This window comes from Bactrocera latifrons, unplaced genomic scaffold (assembly GCF_001853355.1).
Source record: "Bactrocera latifrons isolate USDA-ARS-PBARC rearing strain unplaced genomic scaffold, ASM185335v1 scaffold_207, whole genome shotgun sequence".
Lineage (NCBI taxonomy): Eukaryota > Metazoa > Arthropoda > Insecta > Diptera > Tephritidae > Bactrocera > Bactrocera latifrons.
The window spans coordinates 44,081-55,035 of NW_017535597.1; the positions used below are offsets into that span (position 1 = coordinate 44,081).

The 10,955-nt window shown below is 41.4% G+C and overlaps 1 protein-coding gene across 3 annotated transcripts in view; it reads right to left on the reverse strand.

Moving 5' to 3' along the window:
- Positions 1 to 1,563: 1,563 nt before the first annotated feature.
- LOC108968269 overlaps positions 1,564 to 10,955 on the reverse strand; it is a 20,108-nt gene continuing 10,716 nt past the window's right edge. For all 3 annotated transcript variants that reach the window (XM_018932189.1, XM_018932191.1, XM_018932190.1), the window contains exons 2-8: positions 6,936 to 7,901; positions 5,527 to 6,869; positions 5,294 to 5,458; positions 4,751 to 5,033; positions 3,913 to 4,691; positions 2,359 to 2,606; positions 1,564 to 2,280 (exon numbers count right to left, since the gene is read on the reverse strand). In XM_018932189.1, the coding sequence (XP_018787734.1) occupies positions 1,686 to 2,280; positions 2,359 to 2,606; positions 3,913 to 4,691; positions 4,751 to 5,033; positions 5,294 to 5,458; positions 5,527 to 6,869; positions 6,936 to 7,830 (4,308 nt within the window). In that variant the 5' untranslated portion in view covers positions 7,831 to 7,901 and the 3' untranslated portion in view covers positions 1,564 to 1,685. The remainder of the gene's footprint in view (positions 2,281 to 2,358; positions 2,607 to 3,912; positions 4,692 to 4,750; positions 5,034 to 5,293; positions 5,459 to 5,526; positions 6,870 to 6,935; positions 7,902 to 10,955) is intronic.

The following is a 10,955-nucleotide window of genomic DNA, read 5'->3' on the forward strand; positions in this document are numbered from 1 at the left end:
TCCTTCAAAAAATACACTGTACAAGTCATCTTCTATTAAGGATCTATAGCTGACATTATGAAATGAAAGCTGATCCCCTCGATGTGAACTGTAACGATGCCATAACGACAGTTCCGAGATGGATTGGTGATACAGGCCTGAAGTCAGCCATTTCAAAGAAGGGAACCGTGTCAGCAATTAGTCGAAGGAAAAGTASTAGAAAAGTAGAGCTTGACATTCGGTCTCAGAATAAAAAAAAAACACTTTCTTTTATTGATTGACATACATTTTAAGAACATATAGGCTTGGTTAGCTTTAGAGCAGTCAATAGCCCACATACTTATTTTCTAGCCGATATAATGGGGACGCAGGGACAAATGAGAGGACAACAGTATATGCTAGTAAAGTAAGTGATCCTCGCCTTTGACAACGTGCAAAGGAACATAAATCTGACACAAAACCTTTCTCTTGAAAACACGCAACGGACGGGAATAATGAGTGACTCATAGAGTTKGGACTTTGTTCATCGAGACAGGACTTTACTTCTCAATTGCCTACTCAGTCTGAAGTAGCACCTATTGGTAAGAGTTATTCTACGTTGGACTTCGAGGCTGACATTGTTGTTGGTGTTACTGCTGGTTCCAAGAAAGACGAAATTATCTACRGTCGAAGTTATGACTGTCAACAGTGCCGTGAGAGCCAAGTCGCGAGTCCGACGACTGTTTGTTTGATGGCAGCTCGATAATTTTCTCTAGCAGTAGATTGAAGAAGTCGCATGATAGGGAGTCTCCTTGTCTGAAACCTTGTTTGGTATCGGATTGGCTGGGAGAGAACCTTACCGATCCTGACGAAGCTTCTGGTATTGATCAGCGTCAGTTTACACAGACGTCTTAGCATAAAGTGATTGTATGAAAAGCTTTTTCATTTCATCACCCCCCTCTACAAGACTCTTATTGTCCAAAGCAACGGTGTTGTTTCCAAAGAAATTATCGAAATCGAGTCACTACAGCATATAGCGCCATATAAACTGGGCGATCACAATGCAACCGAAGTTAACGCTTCTCCATGTTTCTTCTAAGATCGTTGTTGTTGTTGTTACTTGTTCTTCTCAGCTCTGTAATAGACTTTATGGCCTACAGTACACACTTGCTTAATACATATGTACATAAATATATATTATAWCAATATCTAAGTGAGCRCACTAACATAGAGTATGCCTGCGTGTGTGTGTGTTCTCAATTAATTTGTTGGTGAGCAATTTATAATTAAATCTTCTCACAAAATCAGGCCTCTTAGATGTGGGTACCCACTTAAGTTAAGGGTGTGAAAGCATTAACACACACACACACATAGCTAATGTAATTAAAGCTCAAAAGAAGGTGTCAAAGGACAATAGACACATATACACATCGATACTAACACGTAGCCAGCGCACTCAATGGCTGGCTAATTGGAAAATGTACGCTAATGGAGAGCATAATGGAGACAATTTCAATAGAAAATTAAAATCGAAAATTCGAAAAATTGAAAAATTCAAATATTTCGACAATTAGTATTTATTTATTACTTGTATTATTTATCATAATTATTTATTACACTTATACGCTTTTAATATATATATAACTATTTACATAGATAGTACACGCAAAAACACATTTAGTTACTTTGCTTATTTCACCTCCACTCTTCCTCACTTTTCATTTCTTTTAAATCACAGATGTATTACTTCCGCTGCCGTTGGCGTCCTCGTCGTGCGTCGACGCCGCAGCTGCTGTGAATGCTGCGCTACGCGCCATCGGCGCTGCATTCGTCACCAGATTCTCAATCGAACGGAACGACGAATAATTGTTCGCTGGAAGTTCGCAGAGTTCGGGCGTCGAGGGCGACACAACCGCYACGGTGTCGGGACGCATCTGGGCWGTCGCATGCGAAGTCGAGCGCAGCACGGTGACCACGTCGTCCGCAGTGTACGGGGCACCACGTAGATTGCGCTGTCCGGCATCCGCGGTGAGTGCACGTTGACTGCGCACGACGCCGCCRCCAATTGTGTGATGTTGTTGATGTTGTTGTTTAACAGTAAACTTACGACCGAGCGACAGTGAACGCTGTAATTGCTCGCCGGAGCTGCATGGAAAAGTTTGCTGTTGATCGGATGTTGTGAGCGCCGTATTTGTAATCGGTATGTCGGCGCTCGTGTAATGTGGTGCAGCTACTTCGTGTGTATGTAGCGATGTAGTGGGTTGATTACTCTCCGAGTCGATGGTGAGTATGGGGCGTGCGCGACTGCGATCACCGAGCACACTAAGCATACGAATTAAGGGAGAGTTAACGGTACATTAGTACTAGTTCATAATAAARTTTAAATTGTTTTGTAATTACCGGCGTACACTGCGTCGTATGCTTTGTCGTAGTATTTTGGCGAAACGCGCGCCAGTCGCTGTGGTGTACGATGGTGGTGGCGTATATTTCGGCGGCGCATCATCTTGTGCCTGATATGAGTTGAGTTCGAGRTTTCCAACGGCGCCATTGCCACCGCCACGTCCATAGTCGCTTCTGCTGCGTTCACTTAAGGAACTGTTGCGTATTTCACGTAAACTTTCGCCAGGACGATAGAGTAATTGGATGCGCTGCAAAGTTGGGGGAGAATATTTAGTSGTGTTTTGAAAGTCTTCGAAAATCAAACGGAAAAATAATGTTTACCGAGCAAATTTTCTAATAACTCTTTTGTAACTTTAAAATTTCAGAAATATTAGGTGAGCTTCARGAGCTCTTAGAACCACACCAACGGTTGCACTTAGAAGGTTACTCAAYCTGCCAAGATTCGTGGAACACAAGAACCTTCTGACATACATAGCTCGGTRGACAAGGAGTCGGRGTATTTAATATACCACAYCACACGTTTTATCTGGGAGAGAAGGTTTTAGGTCCAGTAAATGAAAGAGCTGATGAGATTGCCAACAGTGCAACTCGCTTGACTACCAAACCATCTCATGAAATCCTCGTCGTTGAAAACGATACACAATGAAATTTTTGAAAGGCTTAAGGAACAGATCAAGGTTAGATGGAATGGTTTAAAGGCTCGCAAGATCGCCAAGATTATGTCAAAGGGAGCCGAAGGTATACACCGCAGAAAAGTAGATATAAAAGCGACGCTGGAGCACTTCCTTAGCTTATGTCCGGCCTAATCTAGAGTTCGGCTTAGATACCTAGGAGCTTCACAGTTCCGGGGACTATAGGAAGTATAAGAATTAGATACATATAAAGTCTCTACTAGACGCTGGAGCACCTCCTTTGCTTATGTCCGGCCTAGGAGCTGCACAGTTCAACGGAGACTGGAGAAATTATCAGAAGTAGATAACTAAATTTCGCAAAAAGCTTTGACATTCTTGTACGACGTGAAGCTCGATATTAATAACAATGCTCCATATGGTATTGCAGGGACCTATAAGTCTATGTACGGCGTGAAAACCAGCCTTGGTGAGCTTCGACGTTATAAATTTGAAATTCGCAAACAGGATCTATTTCATTTAGCTGATAGAAATTTTTAATTTTAATGATAAAGTGTGAGACCACTAGTCAGAGAAGGAAGAACCCTTAGTTGTGTATAGTTTTCTCGACAAGGTGTTGGATGAAAAAGTTTGAGATCGCTTTTTTCTCCGAACAAATCTTGGCTTACGAAACCGCTCACCTGTAGCTGTGATCTTTGCTAGATACTACCTCTTAGAGGTACCATTTCTGAAGCGCATATGAATTTTTTAAAGAGGTTTTTTCGTCAGGAATAGAGGCGGAAGTAAAATACTGCCTTCCAAAGAATGGATCTCATGCTTATTCCCATTCTTTGAAGTTATTGGAAGAGATTTTTATTATTTTTTTACCATCATTATCAACCCGGTTATATTTTCTTATAAGAACCAGTTGATCAATAACACTTACATCCAATATATCCGGCGGTCCATTTGTTAAATATCGATAAATCTGTATAATCGCTGTAACCGGTATTAGCAGTAGGAAACCAATTTGCAATGAAGCTGCCACTTTCCTGGCCCAGTAGGTGAAATACGACTTGCCACGCCAATAATAGAACTGATTCGAGAACGATGACTTATAGCTGACCACCGAGAGTGTTATCAAACCAATCGGCAGTAAAACATTCCATGCCAAGGCGACGAACGCGGACAGAGAATTCGTAAACTTCAATTTATTCACCAAATCATCACCATTGTATGGGCGTCCACGTATCAAGAATACACCAAATATCTGTGCCGTCCATAGTATAGCCACAAACCATGAGCCACCTAGCACCAAGTCCATATAATAYARTATGGAWATGCCGATTTCGGTTGTGAASGGTACACCCAAGAGCATRGCAGTGACGCAACTCAATAAAACTGCGCTAAYTGAATTGCCCAATGCGTTGGCAATGGGTTTCCACATGGCGCACAATTGTGATATGCCCAACAAGGCTAAAGAGCCGAAAATCACAGCGGCCCAAATCCACGAGAGGTTGACACGTGCGGCTATAAATGTGGCCGGCAGGATTTCGCTGACGAAACGTAAAGCTTGATAGCCGCTTTCTTGAAGCGTTAACTGTCGTCGATATGACTCTCCAATAAAACTGGAGTAATGTGGCATCCATTTCGCTGGTATCGAAATGATATTCAAGTTGGTTATGGACTCTGGCGCGAAGACGGACTTTGACGATTCCAGTGATTCTATTATATAAGCAAAGTATGTTATTCATATGACGTTTTTAAATAGATTTGCGACTTACCAAACGAACCCGGCACATAAATGTAGGAATGCTGATTCAGTATAAGGACACAAAGTTGTCCCATCATTGCTGCCATAGTGAGACTGAAGAATGTAAGCGTTATGGCAAAGATACAATCGCGTCTTAACGATATTTCACTGCGACTAGGCGGATGTCCACGGCTTGTGATGGAGATTACTGAAGARCCAAGTAGACCCCAGGTGAGGAAAACTTCCTGTGCGGCAGCAACCCACATTTTGGAATTTTCAAAGAAGTCACTGAAATCGGTGCTGCTCAAGGCGTTCTGTGGCGAAAAATAGTAAATGTTATGTACACGATTCTTACAAAGATTTATAGGGGTTGGAGCCACAGAGTTCAAATATGTTAGTGCGAATACATTATTTGYATTCTCTCGCTCATTTTGCAAAGATCTTTGGGAAACGGTTTTCACAGAATACATACTGCCAAGCTCATGTGTCAGTCTCAAAGCTGAGGCTTTGAACTCGATCGTAAGATAATTTACAGTTCTTATTGGAAACTTTCAAAAAAATCTCCTCTATTTACCTGTAATTTTACGGGATCCACGATGTAGAGTAGTTTACAAATCACACATGCCAAAGCGACGATTGGCACAAGGATGAGCGGAAAGACCGCATTACCGAACGATCTCAGACCTTTGCACAAAACTAGGAATACAAAACCCCAAATCAGGGTCAAATTGAAGGCCAACTATAATTTAAATTTAAAAAAATATTTGTTAAAACTGAAAGGTCGAACAAAATCYTCAACTCACTTACCCGATTACTCACACGAAAACGTACATTACCACCATCTGCCGGCTTCAACAGGTGCAAACGCTGCAACACAACAATATTAAAATAGTCAGTGATGCTTTCGGTTATATTCGCAGAGCCATTTGTGCCGCGCCGATAGGGATTAATCGATTCCTGCCACATGTAACCGTCCTGTCCCTTGTGCGGAAATGTGTCACGCAGATAGATTAGCACCCAACCGATGGCGACGGTCGAATAAATGGCAATGGAACATTGCACCAACACCAAAGCAATACCGATGCCACGACATATCGGACTGATCTTCCACATTGACACCGGACCGGCCTTAATTCTTGAGCCCAAACACATGTGCAGCAGGAAAAGCGGTATGCCAAAAAGTATGGAGAGCAAAAAGAATTGCAAAACAAAATTGCCACCATACTCAACGGTCAGCACCGCAAAGCGTGACATATTAAATAGACCCACAGTACAGCAGAGTAGTGCGAAAGCGCGACTGCACATATGTGGCCACTCCTTAACGCTGTCCTGTGCGCTTGCGTGTGTCGTGTTATTATGATCCGCATCCGTTTGTTCGTAACGACCGTTTGTGACGAGTGTCATAGCCGCGTTGTGACCACCATTGGTGGAAGGCGTGGTCGAGGCGGAGTCTGTGCTGGATACGATGGTGATGGGGCTGGAATTGCGCGACGTATGCGCTGAACTCCCGTCGGAACCCACCAAGAAGTTCGAATGGCGTTCGTCGGCAGCGTGTGAGGCGTTACGCGTTTGACGCGCCGCTGTGGTAATTGCAGGTGCGCTCTGCGGCCGTTGGTTGTTGCCAGCTGAGCCGAAGCTATGATTGCCTTCTAGTATATCAGGTCGTACGGAGAGTACAGGCGGTTGACCGGCTGCGCGACGTCCAAATTGRCGCGGTCTATTCACCAAAGTGCTGCTGCTGTTGTCGTTTTGTWGTAATAAATTATTAAAAATATCTTCTTGCGTCAGCATTTCAGTGCGACTGTTCGTGCTAGTTGTGCTCAGCCGATTCTGTGAGTGACAACGTCTGAGCTCGGGTCGCAAAGGCAAAGTGTCTGTTACATACTCTGCCRATGTCTCCTCATTTYGTGCGCTAATACTGTGATGTTCTGTGAAATCCGTGAGACGCGTAGCGGCCAAGTCGTCATTATCGGCTAAAGCTTTACTGTCGTGACGTGCGTCGTATGTTGTCTCCGTCCAAGGTGGTGKATCGGTTGACTGCAAATTTGTGCGCTCATTGTTATCCTCGGTTATGAAGAGTTCATTGAAAGCCTCCTCGCTGGGCAGGCGTGTAACTTCACGCGATGTGTCCTCCAATCGCTCCATTAGATCTGAAAGTAGTGTTGAAGTTGCTGTTTGAGTTATATAAATAACTGAGGAATTGCATTTGCTCTTACCCTCGTACAACTTCTCTTTCGGTGAGGTAATTGTGCGTCTCAGTAGCTGACCGCGTTCTATGCTGCCTCCCACGACGCTTGCCTCCTCATTCTGCTCCCGCTCGGCTGTGTKCTGTTGTGTACTCTTTTTACGACTTATCGGCAACGAACGATTACGTTGTCGTGTAGTTAAACGTTTCGGGCTTGGCGTACGCGCCAATTCTKTCGAACTCTTATCGTCCTCATCATTATTACTAAAACTATAATCGTCCATCTCTTCTAGATAATTATCTAAATCCAATAAACAGTCTTCGACTTTAGTCTCCAATGAATTGGTCGTGTTCAGCGGTGTCGCACCGTGTATATCCAAAATCGTGTCGAGCTCATTGAGCACACGTGTCGCATCGTCGGGCGTACAGTCGCTGGTATCTGTTGAACGCATGGATTCGTTTTCGAGATCACTGCCATCCCACGAGGAATCAGTCGGTGTACGTTCATATGGGAAAATATCCTCACGTCTTATATCTTGCAACTGCTCCATCTCCATTGAGACCGTTGTATCGTTACTATTACTTATTTGTGGAAATATATCCAAACTACTAATTTGAAAGCTATTCTTTGCACTTCCTAAGCTACCCTCAGCTAAATCTATTGCAGCATTATCATAGTTAAGCGTATTCAAGCGCGATAAACTTCTCGCTGTCCGCACGTCTCTCAATTGCGCGCTCTCATTMYCCAAAGCGTGCGTRCWCTCTGCATCAGTCTCCACTACTGCGCAGTTCTTGGCCGACAAGAAACGTCGTGGAAGACTAGAGAATGGTCGGGAACGATAGGAGGTGCGTGACTTTTCGCCATCTGTTAGGCGATCACGTTCTTCTGTTGTTGTGCTGTTGCCAGCATTACTTGCTTTGAACATAACTTTCTCCTTATTGTGTTTGTAGTATGCTTTTTCACCGCCAACAMTGGCTCCTCTGTATGCTATTCAAACTGCAAATGTGTAAGAAGAAGAAAAGTGAAGTTAGGAAACATGTCAGTGCAATAGCGCCAAAGCCCGTGTAGATTTATTTATTTAGTATACACACATACACACACACACACAAACAAATATGTAAATATTGCAGTTAAATAGTCTGTGCACATGCGCTGGCGACCGCTTGCAATAATTCGCTGCAGTCCMGCTCATATTTCATGTTCGAGTGAGTCTTTCCGCGTCGCTTGACTGCCTCACTGACGCGCCGTCTTATCGGCTGTTAGCGCCGCGCTTGGCACATAACTAGCGGATGTCTTATTCAGGTGTTAAATGCTTGTTGTTGCTGAAAGCARTGRTTTTGTGAAATTTCAGTAGAATATGAAAATTCGATAGCCGTTTTGGATTTCAAGCCCAGCGCGCCTCCTATGATGGCAATGACCCACATTGTTTTGGGTTTTTTTATGTGCGATTTTATTACTCATACTATTGGCGCCAGAACGCATTGTGAGCAGGTGTCTTTGAAGTGGTTGAATAGAACACTTAAGTATGGCGGTTTACTGGACAATAATAAACTTATAAGAACAGGCTTCATGCGGATTCATATGCATGATATCCGTTTAGGACATGCCGCTCTACTCCTTTTCACGAGCTCTGTCTCCTGTGAAAATACTTCAAAATTCTACAGCTATATCTAAGTCTTACTTAGTAGAGTTTAGCATGGATCTAATGGCTAGTTTACTACAAATTCGATCTCTGCTGCACGCAGTGAAGAACTGAAGGCGCGCTACCTTTTCAAGCGACATCGCTGCGTTCTATGAGCTCTAGAAAAGTTCTAAGTAGATCCGACGTTTTCAGTACAAATTTATTTCAGCGGTGAGACCCATTGCTGGCTCAATAGGTATGTAAACATGCAAAATAGCCATAWTTGGGACAACGAGCAACCTGAAGACATTCAACAGCTACCATTTCATTCAGAAAAAACAACGCTTTGATGTAGTTTGTGGGCCGTTGGAATCGTCGGTCCATACTTCTTCCAAAATGATGCCGGTGAGAACGCTATCGGCAATGGCGATCATTATCACGCGATGACAATCGACTATTTGATGCCTGAAATTGAAGCTCGTGATCTCGGCGACATTTGGCTTCAACAAGTCGGCGCCACTTCTAACACCAATCAATGCAGATATTTTCTCATTTTGGGCCGGTCGATTGGCCACCAAGATCGTATGATATTGGGAGTCGAAATGCTCGAACAAGTGATCGAAAATTAGACTCAACGGACGGACCATCTGAGACGTAGTCACGACCAATATTTGAAAGAGATAATCTTTAAAAAATAAATACCAAAAAATGTTTTTTCGAATGATAATAAACTTTCCCCTTTAATTTTGAAATTTCTGTCTTTTTTCTTTAAGAAAAAAAGTAGAGAACCTTGAAATGATAATTCTGATAATGACTCAAGTTTAAGCTGAGTTTCAGTAGCTAGGATCATGTTGTCTTCTGTTGTTTTCTCGCTGAAGGATGCTTAAAACCTCAATTCCCAAACTAGGACGAGAAAACTGAACTATATATAATTATAACTTTCGATACATACTCCACCCCCAGATAACTTTTGAACTTATTTAGTGCTCGTGTGTAGAGTTCAGGCAGAGACAAATGCGTAAGCTCAGATAAGCTTTCGAAAGTGCGTCTAAGCACGTTTTATTTTTAACTCACCGCTTATCAGCGCGCTTTTATTTGTTTACTTGCCTTCAAAATAATCTATTTTTGATTCCATTGAAACTACTTGTTCGTCATTGCAGAATACCCTACCGTCGAGTTCAGAGATATTTGAATTGAATGGTTATTGGYGGTAGGAACTAGGTTACGGGGTCACAGAGCGCTTTAACAAAAGTGAATCGTTTATAGAAGATCATACTAACTTAGTTTTTTTTTTTGTCAGATGGGACAGGATAAGAAATTTTGAGCAAAGTAAGGGTGTAAAAAAAGTAACGAATCGAAAAAAATATTCGTTTTTTTTTTACCCATCCTAATATTAATTCTTTTATTTTAATGTAAATTTTTTTYATTATTATTGAATACATTTCTTTCTTCTTCTTAAGTGGCACCTTTATACAAATGTGTCTTATACTCTTGCTCATTTGCATTTGAAATGGCATGGAGAGGTCAAATAATTTAGTGATCGACAGAATTAGCGGTAYATTGCGGAAAATCGTGTGCAGCTAATACAAACACATACATACAAACATTTATATTTGCCCATAAATATGTCGGCTGCTACTTAACATAAACAATGAAAGTTGCAATGAGCAACAACAAATATGGCAATAAGCTAATAAACATTTTTTAGCACAAATATAGTAATAATGCGAACTGTAGCAAACAAGCGAATGGAAAACGTACAACAAAAACCCAACACATGCAGGTTATAATAAACAAGAAATTGTTTACCTGCGCAGATATGTATATACTATATATATGTATTGTATATTTTTGTAATAAAAATACATGTGGCAGGTGTGTTATTGTTTTCGTAAAGAAAAATATATATTTTTTATTTAATTTAATTTTTTATGTTAATTTAATTTTTTTTATTTTTATATAATTGTTATTTCTTTTTATTTTTATAGCTTTTTATGACTTTTTATGCAGAACCGCCTATGTTGGATCGCTATTGCTCATAGCTGTCATACAAACTGATCGATGGGCATCAAGTGTTTATATGGAAAACTTTTTCATTAGATGAGATATGTTCACGAACTTTGGCCTCAATTATTATCTAAGGCAATAATGTAATCTCCGAAGAAATTGTGCAGATCCGATCACTATAGCCTTTAGCTCCCATACGAACTGAACGATCGGAATCAAGTGCTTGCATGAAAAACTGTTCCATTTGATGAGATTCCCTAACGAAATTTGGTATAGATTATTATCTAAGGCAGTAACGTAATCTTTGAAAATTTTTTATTGTTTTTTTTTCACCTGTGAAGACTATTATATGTAGCTTTGGTGCAGCATTATTTTTTATTATTCTTGTTGTATTATTATTTGTTTTTTTTTTAGCTTTTTAT